Here is a 22,271-nt window from a genome sequence, read left to right as displayed (position 1 = left end):
CCCTGGCTGAAAAGATGAGTAACTGACCTAGCCTAAAGACACACAAATAATAAGTAATATATAGTATTTGAACCAGGTCCTCTGATTAAAAAATCCCATCTTTCTATGCATTTGGAAAAATAAAATATTAATGAGAAAAAAGAAAGCAAAATGAAGAAGTATAAAGAGTTCCTCAGGGAAAAGGTAATCAAGTCATAGATTTAGAACTGAAAGAGACCCAAGAGTCCCCCTCATTTTAGAAATGAAGAAATGGAAATAAAGAGAATTTAAGGGCCTGCAGTTCCATAGCTATTAAGTGTTTGAGATAATTTTCAACATTCATTTTTGTAAGACTTTGTGTTCTAAAATTTTCTCCTTCCCACTCTTACCCTCCTCTCCATGACAGTAAGCAATCGGATATAGGTTAAATATGTTATGCCCTTTTTCTTGAAAAATGAAAATAAAAATCACTCTTCACTGGAAATGAGATTTAGATAACCATGGTTCTCTCCTTTCCCTTGTGGTTCTACCTACAACATTGATTCATGGGAGACCATGGAGTTCCATAATGAGTTCCATAATGAACTAGAAAAACATACATGTTAAAAAGATGGGTTTTTGCATCCAGGGGTAGTTTGATATTTTAACAATCTTAGGAATTAAATAGTACATTAAAAATAACTCTTTGAATATAAAATCATTTTTTCAGTAGCAGATGAAAAGAGATCTTAGCCTAAAATCTAATACAATTCAGGGAAAACCGAATGCCTTTGTTTCTTCATAGAAACAACACAAATATCCTACTAAGAGATTTTCTCATTTCTCTTAGGCTGAATTAACCATTTCCTACATTTGTAGAGGTTTTTGATTTTTTGCTTTGTTTTTATAAATAAGGATTTTAATAATTCTGTTCATTTAGGGAAGACAAGTATCAGAGGATTTCCTTGAGGACATAAACTAAGTCTCTGAAAGCAAGAAGGATCCAGAAGTCAAAACTTCAAATTCTTTCATATTTTAGAGTTGAGGCAATTGACACTCTGATGCAGTACTATTTCATTTAAAGAGGCTTAGACTTATACCCAGAAGATCTGAATTTGAGTTCTGCTACTGCCACTCACATGACCATATACAATAAAATCTCACTGAACCTCAGTTCCATCATACAGGTGAAGCATTTGTTGTTCCTGTTGCTTCTAAATGATAAATCCTTATCATTTTATATCAGTGCCTCCTATGGACACACAACTAGTATATGTCACAGGATGGATTTGAACCTCACAGTTCCTGATGAAATTCAGTGTAAACCTGTTACAAAATGGAGTTGGTTTGGCATGGGAATCAAGAGAATCAGTAAGTTCCTATTATGAACATTGACTCCATCTTATGCTACCACATGTGTTATACTGTATCTTCTTGTTTTTCTGCAAATCATCTATGAGAAACTAGATGATATATGCCATTTATTAGTTTCCTAAATGCAAGTGCATTCAATTAATCAGTATCTTTCAATTTGGGAAAGAGACATATCCAGAAACTTCTTCATCCCTCTCTCAGCTTGACTCACTCTTCCTCCTCCAAAATCAGAAAGTCTCTAATCTTTCCTCAGTTAAAAAATAGATTACCCAATTTTGTATCCAAGCTTGTATCCTGTTAATTTTAATACACACATATCTATGTCATTTTCTAATCGGGGTCTTTGGAATGATTGGCAAGTCTACTGACCTGTATTTATGCCTGTTTTGCTAATAAATCATATGCTCAGATTATTTCCTCAGCTATTATTAATTACCTCCTACATCTCAGAGGATTGTTGTGAGGATTAAATAAGCCTACATCTTGAAAGTCTTTTAACCACAGATATAGAACTGTCATTTAGAATAACAGTAAAAGTTTCAAACCCTGATCCAGCAGAGACTATGAACTCCAAGTCACAAAACAGCAGTGGGTATTTTTTTTTTAATTTCCAAAGAAACTTTAAGCTTTTCTCCATTTTTCTATTCTCAAATTGTTATCTTCCCTGGGTGCTCCAAGAAAAATAGAAGTCCCAAGCCTTCAAAATAGATTGTTTTATTAAGGTCTAAATAAATCTGCACTTTTTCTTATTTCCTCTTTCTCCTGAGTCAATGAAATAAGCACTTTAAAAAAAAAAAAGAGGCATGACTGTGACCATGAAAATCATTAGAGGCCTCCTTTTCTTTAAAAAAAAAGTCATTTTAAAAGTAGGAAATCTACAATGACTCTTCATAATTTGTTACCGGGAATCACCCAATAGAATGTAAACTATTTCAAGGTGGGAACTATTTTTCATTTTTGTCTGTGACATCACCAGTATCTGGTACAGCAAGAGCTTAATAAAGTCTCATGGAATTACACTGAGTAGGATCACATCTTAATTTCCCTCTTGAAAAGGCATATTTTTTTCCTGTCTCAGAAAGGTCATTTTAGTTGCTGTCTATCTAAAAAGACTGGCTACTGAAAGGGTGATTTTCTCAAAAGAAAAGGGCGTAGGAAAGTTGTTGAGTCGTTCAGTTATACCAACTCTCTGTGATCCCATTTGGGATTTTCTTGGCAAAGATACTGTAATGTTTTGCTATTTCCTTTTCCAGACCATTTTACAAATAAGAAAACTGAGGCCACCAGGGTGAAATGACTTTCTTAGGGTCACACAACTAGTAAGTATCCAAGGCCAGATTAGAATCAAGGAAAATGAGTTTTCTTGACTCCAGGTCCATTGCTTTATCTACTATGCCTAGTGGTTCAGCTTTACCTTGATTTATCAATTTTTTACAATCATCTTTTCATAGATTTTGTGTGCTGCTATATATTAATACCGAAATGCATGATGCATTTTATTTTTTTACCTTTTTTCTGATTATATTAGCAACATGTAGACATACAGATGGCATTTTGAGGTATATTCTTCTATGTTATACTACATACTGAAATTACCTCATTTTTTTCTTTAGTTTATTCAATTTTCTCACTATACATTCACACCATTCCTACCTTTATACCATTTGAATATAAGTAATTCCTTTTTGTGAGTAGAATTTTTTTTTGTTTTGATTTTGTGTCCTTAGCATTTAGTTCATGGCACAGGCAGTGTACGTGGCAGAAGACACAGTCATGCCAGGGCAACTAGCCGGCATAATGGATAGACTTCTGGCCCTTGAATCAAGAGGACCTGAGTTCAAATCTGGTCTCAGACACTTAATACTATCTACTTGTGTGATCCTGGGCAAGTCACCTAACCCAAATTGCTTCACCAAAAAACAAACAAAATACTAGGTCTGGACTGAAGAAGACATAAGTTCAAATCTAAGCCTCACTACTTGTGAATCTAGTAAAATGACAATCTCTTCCCTCCCCTCATTTTCTTTAACTGTAAAATAGGGATTAATAATAGCACCTCCTTCCTAAGGTTGTTATAAGGATTAAATGAGTTAATATTTGTAGCCCAATACCTGGCACATTATAGATATTTAATAATTCTACCTTCCCTGCCTCCACTTTTCTTCTTTCTCTATATTCTCATTTATGGGTAATATGGCAGTGTCAGCCTAGGAAATAAAACACGTCAGTCTCATGGTGTCTGAAGCTCCACCCTATTTCTAAGTGTTTCTTTGATTTGGGCACATTGCTCTTCTTATTATTTCTAACAGAAAACACTCTATCTTCCATATCCATGTATTTCAATTAGCTGGCATCCACCCATGCCTAGAATATTCACTTTTCTTCTGATTATTTTATTTTGCCTTATTTAAGACTCAGCTCAGTGTTCTGGGGGTTGAGCCAAGACAGCAGCATAAAGTCATGAAGCTGCTGGAGCTCTTAGTTCTCCTGGAAAACCACATGAAACCAAGCATCTGAACAGAGTCTGATGGAAAGAAACCTCTCTCTAGCTCAAGATAAGCTAGAAAATCTTTGAGAAAAGTCATTCTCATTGGGGTGAAAAGGATGTTCAGCCCAGGTCAGATAGACTCTGGAAAAGCCTGTGAGACGGTGCTAATCATAGCAAATCAGCAACTAAAATCCTCAGCCCTGGCTCAGTAGAAGAGCACAGCAGGGGAGCAGCTTCTAGTCCTAGCTCAGAAGGCAAAATCTGAGAAATCATGCTGTTCTCTGAACAGTGCTGGCAAAGCTCCCTCTGCAAACACAAGGGACTCTTGTGCCCAAAGCCAAGGGAGCTGTGCAGGAAGCTTGGGACAGTGTCCCCTTTAACCACACAAGCAGAGCTCCATCTTAAAAGTTAAAAAAAAGAAGAAACACCAAAAGAAAAGGAAGAAAATGAGAAAGAACCAATAAAGAACCCACCATAGAAAGCTACTATGGTGACTGGGAAGATCAAAACACAGGGAGATGAGGGAAGAATGTCCACAGAAGAAATCTCAAAGCATGAGATAAATTGGTCTCAAGCCCAAAGAAGCTCTTGGAAATGCTCAAGATAGACTTTGAAAGGTAAATAAGAAAGGTAGAAGAAAAAAAAAAGGGAAATATGCATGTGAAAGTCAACAGTTTGGAAAAGAAAGAAAAAAAATTGTCTGAAGAAAACAACTCCTTAAATAGTAGGATAAACCAAATAGAAAAAAGAGATATAAAAACTAACCGAAGAAAATCACACATTAAAAGCGAGAACAGAGCAAATGGAAGCTAAGGACTCTGTGAAACAGCAAGAATCAGTCAAGCAAACTAAAAAGAATGAAAAAATGAAAGAAAATGGGAAATAGCTCATTAACAAAACAGCTGATCTGGAAAATAAATCCAGAATGGATAGTTTAAAAGTTATTGACCTACATGAAGGTCATAACCAAAAAGAAGAGCCTGGATAGCATTCTACAAGAGGTCATTAAGGAAAACTGCCCCAATATTCTAGAAACAAAGGGGGAAATACTCATTGCAATTCATCAATCATTTTAGGATCACTGGGGATTTGGGATCACTCACAAGGAAAACCCGAAGGAACATTGTTGTGAAACTACAAAACTACAACCTCAAAGAAAAAATACTGCAAGCTGCCAGACAAAAATAATTCAAATATTAATGAGCAAGAGTCAGGATTACCCAGGATCTGGCATCTTCTACAATAAAGGATCATAGGGCCTGGAATATCAGCAAAGGACCTGGGCTTACAACCAAGAATGAACTACCCAGCGAGATTCACCATCATCTTTAAGGGGAGGAAATGGAACTTCAGTGAAATAAGAGACTTTCAATCATTTCTATTGAAAAAAAAAACAGAACTAAACAGGAACTCTAATCTACAAACACAGGACTCAAGAGAACCATAGAAAGGTAAAAAGGGGAAAATATATATTTAAAGGTTAAATTCTTTACATCCCTAGATAGGAAAACAAAATCTGTAACTCTTGAGAACTGTATCTGACATTGGGGCAGAGAGAAGAGAGCATCATATGGACTGAACATATAGTTGTGAATGGACTTTTATGTGATGACATCAAAGAAAAAGACATTAAGGGATGGGAAAAGGTCTGTGGTGGAAAAAGAGGAAAGGGGAAGTATAATGGGACAATTAGTTTACGCCAAAAGGTTCAAAAGACCTATTATGATAGAGGGAGAAAAAGGGAGGAGGGTGAATATTGTTTGAAGCTTGTTCTCATCAGTTTTGGCTCTAAGAGGGAATAACAATCAATTCAGTTGGGTATAGAAATTTATTTAATCCTATAGAGAAGTAGGAGGAGAAAGAGGAAAAGAAAAGGAAGGAACAGGATAGAAAAGAGGACAGAAACACTAGGAAAAAAAGTAAGAAAAGTGCTGATAGAAGATAAGGTAGTGGATGGAGTGGGTTAAAAAACCGCTACTAAGAGAAGGGGGGGCAGATAGGAGACAAGAATCAGTTCAAATTCCACCTTCAGCAGGAGGCCTCTCCCAACTTTACTCCCATCTATAAGGTTCCAGTCTGTTTTTTTCCTTGAGATTACCTTTTATTTATACTATATTTAGCTTGTATGCATAGGACATAGTCTCTGCCGTTAGAGGCTAACAAAGTAGAAGAAAGCAATCAGTTTTTTGTCTTTTTATATTCTCAGTGATTAGCATTATGTCAGGTATGTATTAATCACCCAATAAATGTTTAAATACTTATTAATTGAAACTCATGAAATAATTAAAAAATAGTGCTTTTTTTTTTTTTTTTACCTTCAGGGAATAATAAGTATTCTCATTATCTTGTGAGAAAATTTTAAAAAGCAACTTATAAATCTCATCTCCTTCCTTTGAAACCACAATGAACTGAAAGAGTTTCACGATCCATTCTTATAAATTTTACATTTGGCTCCCTAATTCATGGTTGCCTAGACTTTAGTTACCTACTCTAGATTCTCTAAGGGTAGCTAGGTAGCATAGTGAATAGAGTGCCAAGTCTAGAACCAGGAAGACTCTTACTCATAAGTCATTTAACACTTTTTACTTCAGTTTTCTGAAGTGTAAAAAGAGCTGGAAAAGGAAATGGCAAACAGCTCCAATATTTTTGCCAAGAAAATCCCAAAAGAGCTCTCAAATAATAGGATGTGACTGAAATGAATCAACAATAATAAGAAACAACAATAAATGATTTCCTCAGTAGGGATTAACCTGTATTACAAATGCATGATTAAAAAAATCTTTATGATATAAAAGATGCTTTTTCAAATCCATTTTTAAAAAGTAACCATCTGTATCCTATTGCTTGCTTTCTCAAAGGATGGGGAAAGAGTTTGAAGAGGGAGAAAATTTGGAAGTTGAAATTAAAAATTGAATGTTAAAAAAATAAAAATAAATAAATAAAAAGTTCCCATCTGCCTCATGGAGCTAAAGACAGCTGTCTTGCATTTTCTGTAGCTAGAATCTTTAACCTTCCCAATCTAAAATACTCAAAGATCACACCTGATTTTTTTGAATTTCACTTATTTTGTTTAAAAAGGAAACAGACTATTTTCCAAAATCAAAATTTATAACTGAACCTTCCCTCTTGAAAACCTTACCTCTTTTTTAGTAATTAAAAAAAATAACTATACCATTTCTCAAATAATCCATTTGAATACATGTCTTAGTCAGAATTGGCCCTTCAGATGAATTCAAAGCTGATTAATATCACTGGCAAAATTTAGTGCAACTGACTTTTTTTTTTTTTGCAAGTATCCTTTAGATGAATGACAGAATGCTTTCCCTTTCTTCTCAGTTGTATTCCCTTAGCATGAGTCTTTGGGACTGGGTGCTGAGATGCAAGATATGAACTATTCCTCCATCAAAACAAAAATCAGAATCTCATTCCTTTGCTTGGAGAAGTTATATTTGCCAGAATTCAGCTGACATCCTGACTGAGTTTTTTGAGGCATGGAACCTTAAACAAGTCAAAATCTTTATTCATATCAGTCTGCCAAGTTTATTAAGAGAGTTTGATAAGATTTGCTACTATCTACCTTATATGATTGTCATAAATGAAAGCACTTTGTAATCTTTAAAGTTTTTTTCCAGTTGAGACATCTATATATGTTATTACACTGATATAAGAATCCTTATTGAGTGAGAAAACTTTTTATTCTAGATCATATGGACAATTTTGAATTATATCACCCTCTCCACTCAATAAATCCCAGTGTCTCCCTATTACCTTCAAGATCAAAAACAAAATGGTCTGACATTCAAAGCTTTTCATAATCTAACCCTTTCCAACCTTTCTACCCTTACTTACCCCTTACTCTACTCCAACACATACTCTGATCCAGATTCTTGACTTGCTCTATATTAACACATTATCTCTTGGATCTGGGTACTTTCTCAGATTGTCCTCATGCTTTTTCCTACCATTCAGATTATTGATGTCTCGATTCATTTGAGCCCCATATAAAATCATTGCATAGGAAGCTTTCCTCAAACCTTCTTAATTCTAATGCCTTCCTTGTATGAATTTTTTCCTATTTATCCTATATATCTTATATTATTTCTCCCATTAGATGAGAAGCTCCTTGAGGATAGGATCTGCCTTTTACCTCTTTGTAGCCCCAGTTTTTAGCACCTATCCCCTAGAAAGAGATTCATAAATATTTATTGCTTGATTGAAACTATCCAATGGTAAAATAATAGATAAGAGGACAAACATTGGAGTTAGAAAGTTCTGGATCCATACCCCATCCCCAGCACATACAATGTGACCATGAGGAAGTCTAGCTTCTCTTTAAAACTGTTACATATAAATTATTGAGCATAACCATCTATGAGGTTTTTATGCTGGGAGTTTTCTACACTGAAGAAATCATGATTCGGATTGAAAATACAGATACAATACAAAAACAGTTCTGTAGTAGCTCTGGTTTCATTTTTTTAGGTCTCATTATGAGAAAAAGAGAGAGAGATGTGTATCTCTATACACAAAAAGAAAACAGATAAGCAGAGACAGACAGAAAGAGACAGAGAGAGAAGGACAGGGAAAGAGAGACAGAAAAGGGAAAGACAGGGACAGGCAGACAGAGGGGAGAGAGGGAAAAGGATGGAGAAAGAGGGAAGGAGGGAGGGACTTATCGCTAATGTCTCTTCCAAGAGTCAAGCTCTGCAACTTTATTGCTAGAGATAACCCGTATGTGAATGATTCATGAATCTTCCCAGTGACTATTGGCCACAGACACTACTTGAAAGAACTCACCTGGCAGAAGACAGAACAGCTCTTGGGCTAATCTGCTGCTTCTGTCCCGGGTAATGGATGGATGTTTCTAGGACACTTTGGCAGCAATTTACCTTTGTGAGTAAGACAGGGAAGGAAAGTCCTCGTGCATTACTGCTAAGAAAGAATCCTCTTCTCTCATTTCTTGGGTCCACAGAACACTTTCCTCAGTGCACTTCACAGACATTATATTAAAGATCAGAGAGGACTGGGTCTTTTAGCAGTCACAATAGTTCCATTCAATAAACGGGATCTTTTCTTGCCATAGAGCTAAGGAGAGGAGTGAGAATTCTTGCATCTGAAAACTGTGCAAAGTAATTTAGCTCTTAGACTCCTAGGCCAGTGGTGTTAAACTGAAATCCAAAAAGGAGCCATGAAGTTACACATAAGGATGTCTATGGGCTGCCTATTGTTTTAGAAAACAACATGTTTTATAAATACATTAACACATTAAAATCTGAGACAAACTAGTTTTTAATCTGGTTAGGCAGCATTCTCCAGTGTTAGGGGCTGCCTGTAACCCCTGGTGCTGGTATTTTACATACTTACTCTAGGTAATTCTCCAAGATCTTAGAAGAAAAAGTACCACGTCATTTTTTTAAAGGAAAATCAACAACTTAAAAGCAATGAATTCTCTCCTGAACCCCTGACTACTCTGAAATCTGCCTTGAATTCACTTTCTATTCATCATCTATTCAGATTGTTTCCCCCATAGTTCACATCAATTATATAGCACCATTGCTTAGTAGAGTGTTTGACATACATTAGGCACTTAAATATGTGTTGAGTGACTGTTCATTAAAATACACCTGGATGCAATGGTGACATCCAGGAAAGCAATTATTTTTCACCTTATTTTCCCTCTGATGTATTGTAATCTTTGTCTTCCTTAAAAGAACAGATTGGATGCTACCCACTCCAAGAAGTGTTTCATGACCCTACTAGTTATTAAGACTCTATTTTCCTCCACATTACTTATTATATTTACTTTGTGTTCAATTATCTATGCTCTTGACACCTGCGTGACTTGAGTTCCTCATTTTAAATGTCTACATAAGAGCATCTAGGTGACTTAGTGCAGAGAATGCAAGCCCTGAGTCAGGAAGATTTATTTTTCCGAGCTTGAATATGGCTTCAAAGCCAACCCTATTTGCTCAGTTTCCTCATATGTAAAAATGAGCCAGAGAAGACAAAGGCAAATCACTTCAGTATCTTTGCCAAGAAAACCCTAAATGAGGTCACAAATGACTGACAATGACTGAACAGCAAGAAAATCACATTGAGGATCCCAATATCCCAATGAGGGTCCTAACAGCATGGTTTTACACACACAAACAAATACATGAGAAATTGTTTCTGTGGTTGGGCATTTCCTTATCTATACACTCTACACAAATTCGGTACTCAATAAAATAAAGAACTAGAAATGCATTCTATATCTACTCATCCAATTTAGAACACAAACCACAAATTGTGTTCAAATAGGCTAATTGTAGATAGGTTCCTGAATCTCTGCTACAAAGACGCTCCCTCCACGACACATGGAAAGATTCCAAAGTCTGAGGTAAATGTTTCTTTGTGCCATTAGGGAAATGATCAGCCCTCACTGGGATGAACAGCAGTGTAGAAGGTAATAAATTGAATTCAAGGAAAACACGCCTTGGATGTCATTAATGATGTACAGAGTAATACTTTACATTTCTAAGGTACTCTTGGATTTTTGGAATGTCTCCTACAACTGCAAAGTGAGATATTATTTTCCCTATTTTTGTAGCTGAGGACACTGAAGCTTTGAAGGCCAATGTAAGACACTCATTTTCTCTCTCTGGACCTCATATAATCTCTCCAGAGGCCCCATGGTCTGGTGGAAAAACACTACACTTGGAGTGGGAAGAGCCTGATAAGAATTTTGGCTGAAATATGACCATAACTGTGAAGCCAGGGGAAAATCAGTTTACTCATCAATGACTCAGTTTATTCATCAATAGAGGATGTAATAAATCTTCCCTTTCCTTCCTCATAGGGTTATTAGGAGGGAGTGCTTTGTTAACGCTAAACCTTTAAAAGGTGATCAAAATGTTATTATCTCATTATTGTTATTATTGAAGGTCACAATGTTAATCAGAGTGGAAGTCAGAATTCAAGTCCATTATTTTTATGATGCTTACAATATAACTTGCTAAGATAAAATTGTTTGGGAAAATAAGGCCTCCTTAAGAGATACTCAGTTAATGAAATGCCAGCATCATGTGTAGGATTCGGTCTTAGAACACGTCAGCAAGTTTTACTTAAATAGGACATATGCTCCTGGGTCTAAGTTTTTTCAAGTTGTTTATTCTAGTATCAACATTCCAAGTTCAGTCTTTATTTAAGAAGTATGGCAACCCATAAGTATATTTCAGTAGTGATTAATGCTGATTATTGATAATTCCCTTTGAATATGAAGAAAACAGGTATCACAACTGCTAAAATGCTTATTAGTGTGCTGATGAAAGGACTGTAGCTCTGGAATATACATAAATGGTGATTTTCCATTCTGGACCATAAAATATATTATATATTCAGAAAAATATTCAGAAACTGAAGCCTAGATCCCAGCAAATGAAAGGGTAGCTCCATCTCATAATCACATTAGCTTTCCACTTCTCCCCCTGCTTTCTCGACCAGCTTCCTCATTTCTATTTTAAATACCATGATCCTTCTATTTACCCAGCTTCTCAACCTGATCAATCATCCTTGTTTCTTTCATTTCCCTCACCCCACACATTTATTCATGTTCAACTTCTTGCTAATTTTACTGTTATGCCATTTTTTGAACAGCTCTTTTTTGTTGTTGTTGTTCATTGAATCATCACTTTAAACTAAGTTCTCTTTCACCTCTGGTCTAGACAACTGAAATGACTTCCAAATTAGTCTCCCTGTCTCCCTCTCTTTGCTTTCCCAATCTGTTTTCCACATAACTACCAAAATTGATTCTGGTATGAGTAAATTATTAAGAAGGGGGTAATCTGTTACAGAGATGAAAAATAAAATGGAGGAGGTGAGTTGTTTAATTTCTTTTAACCTGGAGCATGAATCCCTTCACCAAGTGATCACTCGGCCTCTCTTGGATGACTAGTTACTACCAGTGACTAAAAAAACCCTCTCTATCCTCAAATAGAGTTTAATTCCATTATTGAATTCTATATAATGCTAGGATATTCCAACTCGTAATAATGCCATTGTATTCAACAAATCTAGCACGTGCAAGATGAGAGGAAGCCTGTGATGGAGATAAGAGGACTAGACTTAATGTCAGGAAAACTTGGGTTCAAATCTTCCTGTTAACATATTGCCCTCATGATCATTGCTAAGTCTCTTAATTATTCAAAGTATTAGTTACACTTGTAAAAATAGCTAGTTACAAATATCAGGCACCTAACCAGCTACATAAAATTTGTTGATGGGTTCATAAATCATGAATCTACATCTTTAGAGTTTGAGCACAAATAATTCCCAAAATTTTCTTTAAAGATCTGCATCACACCACCCCCACTCCATAATGTATTAGGTGCTGAGGTTGTAAACCAATGACAACAATAGCAACAACAACATACAGAGTCCCTGGTCACAAGAAGCTTACTACTTACCACATTACTATTCAAGACTATTACTAGAGTTTCATTATTTGCTCAGTTGTCTTAGAAATCATCCCTCAATATCACAACCCCAGAAGGAATACTGTATATAAAGAAGTTCAGGAAACATAGGAAGGCTCATATTAGATAATGCAGAGCAAAACAAAGAGAGCTAAAAGGAAGTAATACATAAAATTAAAGCAGTTTTAATAAAGTCAATATAGGTAAGCAACAAAAAGAAGCTTAATTATAGAGGTGAGTGTTAGCACCATAATGTTTAAGTTAAGAGTCATTCCTTTCCTTTTACTCAATAACTGAAATAGTTATTGAACTTTGCAGAACAGGAGCATTCAGCTAAGCTATTGAGAAGAAAACAAACAAAAAAAGCTCTAATCGATACTTTTTCTTTTCATGGAAGAAAAAAAAGAAAAGAGAAAAAAAAAATATATATATATATATATATTTCATTTGCTTTCTTGAGATCAGCCACAAAGCTGTTTTCACATTCCCAATATTGGGTTTGTTTGCTTTTTTACAGTGAACTTGGGACAAGGATTGTTGTTCATCCTTCGTACTCAAAGAAGGTCAAAGACATCATAAGGATGATATTCTTGACTTGGGCACAAATTGGATTTGAGAGCACAAAGTCATCATCCTCATTCTTTCCTTCAGAAGCATTGGAGTCCAATAGCAAGAAGGACTGGCAATGGTCCAAATGGGGCAATGAAATGTTTTGGGGAAGGGTCCTGGTTTGTGTGCATCTTTCCTCCTGTTATTTCTACATAACTGCTCCTTGTGAAACTTCAGAGAATAAGTTTCTCATTAAAAATGAGGACTTTAAGAGACTGTAACAAATGTTGGCTGGTTTTATATATATGTGTGTCTCTCTCTCTATATATATATATATAGAGACACACATATATATATATATTTTTAAAAGAGTATTATCTTGTACCTGTGCTTTGAGACAATGGAGTTCTAAAAGGAACGTATTTACAAATCTGCAAAACAAGCATGATAAACAATTCTTGAGATACTAAGATTAGATTCCTAAATGTCCTGTGAGAAATTCAGATACCAACAAAACCAACTTAGGGCTTTTTTAAATGAACAAGTTGAAAATGTCATCAATTTTTCAAGAATAATATTATTCTAATTATTTTAACTCATTTCCTAACTACAGCACAATTCAGATATCTTTTCATTTTAGAAGAAGCAGAACAGAGAGAGGATCTAAAAAATGGAATCCAAAAGCACAAGTTCAGATCATGCCCCTGATAATAAACAGTTATATGATCATGGATGATCAAATAACCTCTAAGCCTCAGTTTCCTTATCTATAAAAGCATCATAATAATATCTCTAATTTCTACTTCACAGGGATCATTATAAAGAACAAATGAGAAAATTAATCACACATACTTAAGTGCTATCTATTTATCAAGTCAATTGAAATATCCCTCAGGATACAAGTACAAAAAATAAACAAATCATTGATTAAAAGGATCTTACATTTGAAAGCAGGAGGTGGGTGAGGAAGGGTAAACAAGTATATATAAAATATATATGGTACAAATATAAACAAATAGGTAAACAAAAAGTAGTTTGGGAGAGAGGGCAATACTGGTAGGGGAGATATTAGGAAAAGCTTCAAGCAGTAGATGTGGCCAGATTTGTGTGCTAAAGATGAGTGAGAACACACGAAGTGGAGGGAAGGAAAGAATATATTCCAGGAATGTGAGAGAGACAGTGAAAAGGCACAGAAACCAATATAGAGAATCATGAGTGAGGAATCGAGTACATCTTTTGGGACGGGACACAGGGTATGAAATGGACATCCTTTTACGTTGGGTCTAGTAGATCAAGGAAAGCAGGTTAGGCCCAAATGGTACAAAGCTTTAAAAGTAAACCAAAGTTTATATTTTATCCTAGAGGTAATTGCAAAGTTTAAGAACCATATAAATGCCAACTATTATTAACAAGCTCATTATCATGTTAAATCATCCTAATCTAATATCATATAATAGGTTTTTAGCTTTGGAAGGGACTTGAGAACTCAACTCATTCAACCTGCATTTGAAGGACAGAGCTCATTAACAACATTTATGAAGGAGTTAATAGATTCTTTGCATCAGTAGGAAGGAGTTTGTTTTCAATGGAGGAGTTCAACCAGTCTTTATTAGCTTTGGATAAATCTCCTTTTAAGGCAATCCCTCTCTGGTTATGAGCTCACACAGCTCCCTCTCCAGCCTCTCTTCCATTTTCTCTTTCATTTGATAACTTTTCAAATTTTTGGAGATATTGTTTCTATAGAACAGGAGTTAGCAAATTACAGATCAAATCTGGCTTGCCATCTATTTCTGTATGACCTATGGGCTAGAATGGATTTCATATTTTTTTAATAAAGTTATATAACTTTTTAAGAAAAAATAAAAAACAAAACAATCCCAAGTGTGATTACATAATTAGTTCACACTGTAGGTAGCTCAGTACTCAGTCAGTCACCAAACACTATCTTTCTGCTGTGTGCCAGACACTGTGCTATGTGCTACAATTCAAAGAAAAGCCAAAAAAAGTCCCTGCCCTCAATGTTATCATATTTTTCTTGGACACAACATGTAAATAACTAAATATGAAAAGACATATACAGAACAGATGGAAAGATGTCAGAGAGAATAGTCAGGTAGAATGAGAGTGACTTTTTTACAGAAGGCTGGATTTGAACTAAGTCTTGAAGGAAACCAGGGAAGAACAAAGAGGCTAAGATAAGGAAGTTGAGCATTTGGGGTTCAGAAGACATCATAGGTGGCAAATAGTGATCACTGGATCACTGTACATGCATCTCAAGGTAAATAGAGAAGAACCTGTAAAAATAGCAAAAGTTAGGGGAGAGCACATTGAAAAAAGCATTACATGGCTAACAGAGGACTTTATTTCATCCTGTAGGTAATAGGGAGCCACTTCAATCTATTGAGGTCAGTGATGCAATCAGACTTCCAGTTTTAGGAATTCCTTGAGAACTTGAGAAGAGTACGATTTAGAGTGAAGAATAACCAGTTAGGAACACCAAAGAAAAAGCAAAAGGCAGCACAGTTTAGCAAACAGGATGTTGGATTGGTAGGATTTGAATCTCTATCTCTTCATTGGCTAGATACTCTAGGTAAGCAGATGATTGCTCCCTCTTCTCATGGTCTGTCCACACCCAAGATATATATTATGTATATAACTGATTTTAGAAATATGAGGAAAAAAATATTCTTTGCAATCTGAGGGAATTCTATGTTTCCAATAATCAAGTCTGGGGTCATATTTGCTTGTCTGAATAATTACTGATAGGTTCTTTCACATAACCTGAAAGATTAATAACTAGTTAAATAATTTTATATTAAACTGTTTTAATGAACTTGGCTCATCCAATTGTTATAAATATGCCTATGGGCATGACATCAAGTTAGATATATATATATATATATATATATATATATATATATATAAATATATAAATATATATATATATATATATATTTTTTTTTTTTGTGGGGATGCTCAATACCAAAATCTGTTTCAAAAGCAACATCTGTGATCCAGACCCCATATGCCATTATTTATGGCTGAGCCTGCTGCTAGGAGCTATATGATATCCTCAAGTTGGTCAGGCATTTCTTCTTGGGGATTTGCTATGATCTTAGGAGGCCATTTTCAAAAAGTGCCTTATCATCTCATTAATCTTCATTAAAGTATTAATGAAATTGCATCACTTGTCAATTATATGCAAGCACTTAGCAATAAATACAATTAAAATAAACTAATAATATCTCCAGGTGGGTGAATTGCCGGAAAGTTCAAAGGAAAAGAGAAAAACAAAACAAAATTATGCAGATTTTTAAAAATTATTTTTACCACAAGGATGAGTTTCCCTGACTCCCAGCCCAGAACTCTATCCAATGTGTTACCCAGCTGAATTAAAAAAAATAAATTAATACAATTGGCTGAAATTTTAGAAGACAGACAATAGGGAAAAAAGCACAAGATCCAGCTTAGGATGTCAGATTTTAGATAAGGCAAGACTCCTTGGTTGGCAGACAGATAATTTTTCTTTGTAAGAAGCAACTACCAGACTGTAGAATCATCTCCCTAAAGGAAAATCCACCTGCCTCCAGTCAGGATTATCAGGGGAGAATTATGACAGGAAAGCAAACATTCAAGTATCCATCCTGTACATTTTGAGAAAACCACTGAGTTTACCAGAAAACAAAGATATCATCCACGGACACAGAGTATTGTTTCTAAAGAAAAACAGGGAACCAAGGAAAATATGTTACTGCACCTACTGGGTGATCAGAGAGCTACAAGGAATAATAAGATGTGACAGCTGGAAGAGACTTTTCAAGTCATCTAGTTCAAGGCCCTGTCTGAGGAATTAATCTCTTCTATTCCAATGTCACTAATAAGTGGCTATGCAGATTCTGCTTAAAGCTCTCTGGGTATATGAAATGGTCTCTTTCATAAATGAGTGTCTCTAAAGATGATTATCTGTCTTATCTCTGTACTGGTTCTGCCCTCTTTGACCAAAGAGAGTAAGTTAATTCTGTTTTTGCCATTTTTCTTTTACATGATGACTCTTCATATATAATAATAGTGATTTTATTATTATTATTTTATATTTTAAGGTTTTTACTTTCAAAATATATGCACAGATAGTCTTCAACATTCACCTCTGCAAAACCCTGTGTTCCAAATTTCTTTCTTCCTTCTTTCCCCCCACCCTTTCCCCAGATGACAAGCAATCCAATATAAGTTAACTGTGCAATTCTTCTATACATATTTCCACAATTATCATGTTGCATAAGAAAAATCAGATCAAAAAGGAAAAAAGGAGAAAGGAAACAAAAAGTAAGCAAACAACAACAAAAAGGTGAAAAGAATACATTGCGATCCACACTCAGTCCCCACAGTCCTCTTGCTGGGTACAGATGGCTCTCCCTATCACAAGATCATTGGAACTAACCAGAATCATCTCACTATACGTTATATTTTTTATATTTACATGGTATTTTTAGGTTTGCAAAGAGCCTCACCTGTTATCTCATCTGATTCTAAGAACAACACTGTGAAGTAACATTAAGGTATTATTAAGAGATTAAAGTGATTTACATTTAAGATATTTAAAATTAAGTAACTTACCCAGAGTCACAAATATAGCACTTGCAGGTTTACAGAGATCAGGACTATACAACTAGAAAGTACCTGAGATGGCATATGAATTTAAGTCTTCCTGAATCCAAGCCCAGAATTTTAGCCACTTGCTACTGAGCCACCTCCTTATGCTTTAATATATTTTATGACTGTTTCCTTGACTAACCTTAGTGACTCGTATAATATGGTTTGGTTTCCCTGTCACCTTAAAGAACCTCCAGAATATTGCATTTAGGACACTTGGGCATTGGGTATACCCACATATAAGCTCATTCTCACTGCTGATCAAGAGTTGAGACCTTGGAAGGGAGCAATATAGCAGCCAGCTCAATCACTTAATTTTGTAAACTTATCAAAATTCATACAAGTAGTAAATATTAGGAACACGAATCAAACCCAAGTACTTTAACTACAAATACAATATACTTTCCATTATCATGGAATGATAGCCAGCATTTATATGGTGTCTTAAAGCTCGCCAATCACTTTACATGCATTGGCTCATTTGATTCTAACAATTCTGAGAGGTAGGGGCTATATTATTACATACATCTTGCAGATGAGGAAACAAGTTGATAGTGAATGATTTGCACATAGCCAAGAACCTTGTAATTAACTAAGGCAGAATTTGAACTCATCTTCCTGACTCTAGGTCCAGTACTCTGTCTACTGTGCCTCTTAGGATAGATAATTTATGTTCCAACATGAAGGATTCCAGACAGATCTGACACGGATCTGTCTTCTCATTTTTTTTTTTTTTTTTTTTTTGCTCTCTTTTAATCGTGATCTCACAGCATCCAGATTCTGGCCATCCAGAACCAATATTCACTGACAGACTGATGGCAAGGGAAGGAATTACTTTTGTAAAACCAGTAATAGCAATACTCATAGCTGCCACCAGTCACCACAATTCCCTAAGTACTGGCTCATGTCCTTCTAGGTTAGGATAGACAGCCTGAACCGCTTCCTGAGGGCATCCTTGCCTCACAGTCCAGGAAAATCAAGGATACTCCTAAAAGGAAGGCTGAGTCATCAACAAAATGTAAAACTCTAAATCAGCAGGGCTTATTGAATTGGGTATTGTTGGAGGGAATTCAGGGTCAAAACCAAATAAGTATCAATTCCTACCATCGCCTCTCATCCTCCCACCTCTCATAAAGCATCTCTCCTTGATTTTAGGGATCTATTTGGCTTAAGCATGGGCCTGGATTTATAGACCCAGAAAATAGCTACCATTTATCACAGCTTACAGCTCAGATTTGAATATCAGACATTTATGTGTGGTTGACAAATGGGTATCACTTGATATATAGTAGAGAGGCAGGAGGTTTAGATGCCCAATGGCCACTGCATCTCCCAAAGCATTTTAATTAGTGCTGAGACACTATCTAGACATGACCTGCAAGGACTGAACAATTCCTTGCTACAAGCTCTAGAGGATGGGGATAGAATACTTATTCCCAATATTGCCTGCTTGCCTGTCTGTTAAAAAGACAGAATTACAACATAATGTTTTAAGACTTGCAGAATCCTACTCATATTCACAGTCTAAGAGTCTTGGACCCCATTGTCTATCAGGTAACACATGGTACCTTATCTTATTGATGCTATAGAAATGAGGCTTACAAAGGTAATGAGCTATGTCTCTGGGCACAGGAGATGGGACTTTAACTTAGGTTCCATATGAGTCTAGGGTAAGATTTTCAATCCCTTTACTATTCTTACATTGTTCTCTAAGTAAGTTATCAATTAGTCATGCATTATTGATTATCTCTTATGGGTTAGGATCTTCTACCTCTGAAACTTAATAGCCACCATATGACCTTAATGCATCTCTCTCATATTGAGGCTCAATCAATTATGCCTATTATGTACTGCTAGTGTCATAAGCACATAAAAGTAAATTGGTCTTGGTTCTCAAACTAATTACTTTTAATTGGAGGAGAAAACACAGACATATATAGATAGATTATTGATATGAATTAATTTGGGGAGTGAGGGTACTACCAGTGTGTGGGACCAGGAAAAGTTGCATGTAGAAAACTTCAGTTAATTTTATTCATGAAGGTGACTAGGAGTTTTAAAATATGGAGATGAGGAGGCAATGTATTTAAGATAAAAGGGACAGTCTCTATTCAAAGCCACAGAGATGAAAAATGTATACTGCCTATAAGAAATAATAAGTAAACCAAATTTTAATGGACCAAAGGGTGTCTAAGGAAGGGATGTATGTATGTGCTGAATTAGACTGAAAAGTGATACTTTGGAATCAGGTAACAAAAGACTTTATATGCCAAACTTCAGAATGTATATTTGATCCAAAAGGTGATTGGATACCATTGAAATTTACTAGGAAATGAATGAAATGATTAGACTTTCACATTAAGGAAAAGATTTTGCTATATACAGGTGTCAAATCCCCAGACCATAGCTAACAATACTCCTTCCTAGTGTGGTCTCAACTGGATTAAAATGGAAATTGAAAACAAACAAAAATAAATTTAAAAATATAAACGATCTTAAATAATGTTTATATGTGGTTTTCTAGGTACCAGTAGAGTTTCTTAAGTATGGAAAGTTTGATAACACTGAATTAGAGGATGATTTGAGTAGAGAAAAAAAGCATTAAGTGGTAAGGTAAATTAGATATTAAGAGCCTTGAGGATGGGGAGAAAAATTTATCTTTCTCTGCAAAAAGCAATATAAGACACGTACTAAGTCATCAATAAACACTTGACTTAGCTAGCCAAGAAACAGACCCATAGGCAAACCACATGGTAGAGCATACCGTTTTGCCCAGCTAGGTTTGGGTGCAAATAAACTGAAGCTGATGATCTGATCCTTATACTCAAATTTAATAAAAAGGAGCTATCAGGGAAAAGTTATTTCCTCGAACTTCCCTGTGTTTAAAATATTGAAATTTGACCTTTGACTTTTGAAACTTAAGATAGTATTTCTAACAAAAATCTTCTATAACTAATAAAGAGAATAAATAAAAGTAGAATCATTTATATGTGGAAACAGGATCTTTGATGCTCAGGAAGAATTGAAATCAAGTTATTAGTATTGCTCATTTACCTTCCAGGTATAAATTTCTTGGGAAATGAAGGCTCTGTCAATCAACAAACTTTTATTAAGTGCCTACTATGTAATAGGCTCTGTGCTAAGTGTGGTAGCTAAAAAAAATGCCAGGGAGCTCACTAATCCAGCAGATAAATATCCAAAGATGACATGATACCAAGGACTAGACTGTTGTCTCTCTCTGTAAAATTCACAATGTGTACCACTGGAATTTTATAGAAGTTGCAAGGGCTCACAGAGGACAACTAATGTAAAACCTTCCTCAACATGGATCCTTTGTATATCATCTCTGACAAGTGCAGAGACTGTATCCTGTTTGCTTTGGTTTCCTCAGGGCCTACTAAAATACTTGGCATAAAGAAGATAATAAATGATTGCTGTTTGTTTATTTGATTGACACATGCATTTTACAAAGATATAAATTATCCCTCCAAGTATTTGATTTTATCAACTAATACAGAGAAGAGCTATTGACATGGAAGTTGAAATCAAGAATTGAAAAAAGGTTGCCTTCCCAAACATGTATTGCTGTGGATAGAATGCAGAGCCTGGAATCAGGACAATCAAAGCTGAAATCTGGACTCAGACACTTACTACCTCTGTGTCCCTGGGAAACTCATTTAACCCTGTTTGCCTCAGTTTCCTCATCTGTAAAATGAGTTGGAGAAGGAAATGGCAAACTATGTCAGCATCTTTGCTGACACAATCTCAAATGGAGTAATGAAGAATCAGCCACAACTGAAATGACTGAACAACCAGAGAAACCATTCCCTTACAACTCCCTTAATGATTTTAAATTCCCTTTCCATATTCGTCTTCTACTTTTAAACCAATCATCCCTTGTGACCTTAAGTGATCTTGGAAAGAACTAAAAAGTGATGACATAGCAGATCCTGGTTTAAACATTAGGAAACTCACTCCTACTTGACATTAATGCATACCTTAGTCATTGTCTCTGGTTTTCTTATGATGACCTTGGCTTTGATGAGTTGAGCTTCGTCAGTACCATGTTCAGAATCTTCTATACAACTATCTTTTCCAACATCTGAAAAAAAAGGTCAAATTAATTTTTCTACTGTTAATGTACCTAATTATTTGGAACAAGTGGAATCTAATTGGGTGGGGGAATAGCTGCTTAGTAGCTTAGAAAGTTCTTTTGAATGCCTCTCCCTCCAAATTTTCTTTTTATTACTGGGATAGAAAATAATAATACTCAAGGATAGAGTCAAGATGATGAATTACAGTCTGTTGCCAACCTGAACTCTCTTAACATTCCCCTCCAAGCAACTTTTAGCTCCTCAAATCAAATTTTGGAATGACAGAAGCAACAAAAGACTAGAATGAGATTTTTTTCCAGCCTAAGAAAATGTGGAAGGTCATTAGGAAAGGCCTGTGATACTGGGGGCAAGTGCCAACGGCACACATGGTAGCAGCAACAGTGATGGGCCTCAGAGACAGCTGTGACTTTTGGATATTCTCAGCCTAGAACTAATAAGAAGGTCAGACAAATGGTCAGAAAGAAATTACAGGGGACCCTTTTCTGGCATTGGATATAACACTTTGTGTTTGACATTTTATTGCCCACATATAATTCTGGATTGTAGTTCCATGATGGAGAGGAACACTTATGGTCAGCCATAAGGGAACAAGGGCTCTGGTTACAGTTCCAATACAGAGAGGAGCACTGCTACTTTTTTCAGGGGAACAGGGACCCTTCCAGGATAAAAAACAGAACACAGACC

At 35.6% G+C, this 22,271-nt stretch overlaps 1 protein-coding gene across 4 annotated transcripts in view; it reads right to left on the bottom strand.

Moving 5' to 3' along the window:
- The window catches only part of ANO3 (anoctamin 3), a 314,333-nt gene that overhangs the window by 191,871 nt on the left and 100,191 nt on the right, over positions 1 to 22,271 (bottom strand). For all 4 annotated transcript variants that reach the window (XM_031942598.1, XM_031942600.1, XM_031942597.1 and 1 more), the window contains one exon: positions 21,471 to 21,574. In XM_031942598.1, the coding sequence (XP_031798458.1) occupies positions 21,471 to 21,574 (104 nt within the window). The remainder of the gene's footprint in view (positions 1 to 21,470; positions 21,575 to 22,271) is intronic.

This window comes from Sarcophilus harrisii, chromosome 6 (assembly GCF_902635505.1).
Source record: "Sarcophilus harrisii chromosome 6, mSarHar1.11, whole genome shotgun sequence".
Taxonomy (NCBI): Eukaryota; Metazoa; Chordata; class Mammalia; order Dasyuromorphia; family Dasyuridae; genus Sarcophilus; species Sarcophilus harrisii.
Note: the sequence above shows the minus strand (reverse complement) of the source record. Positions and strands in the feature narration are given on the sequence as shown.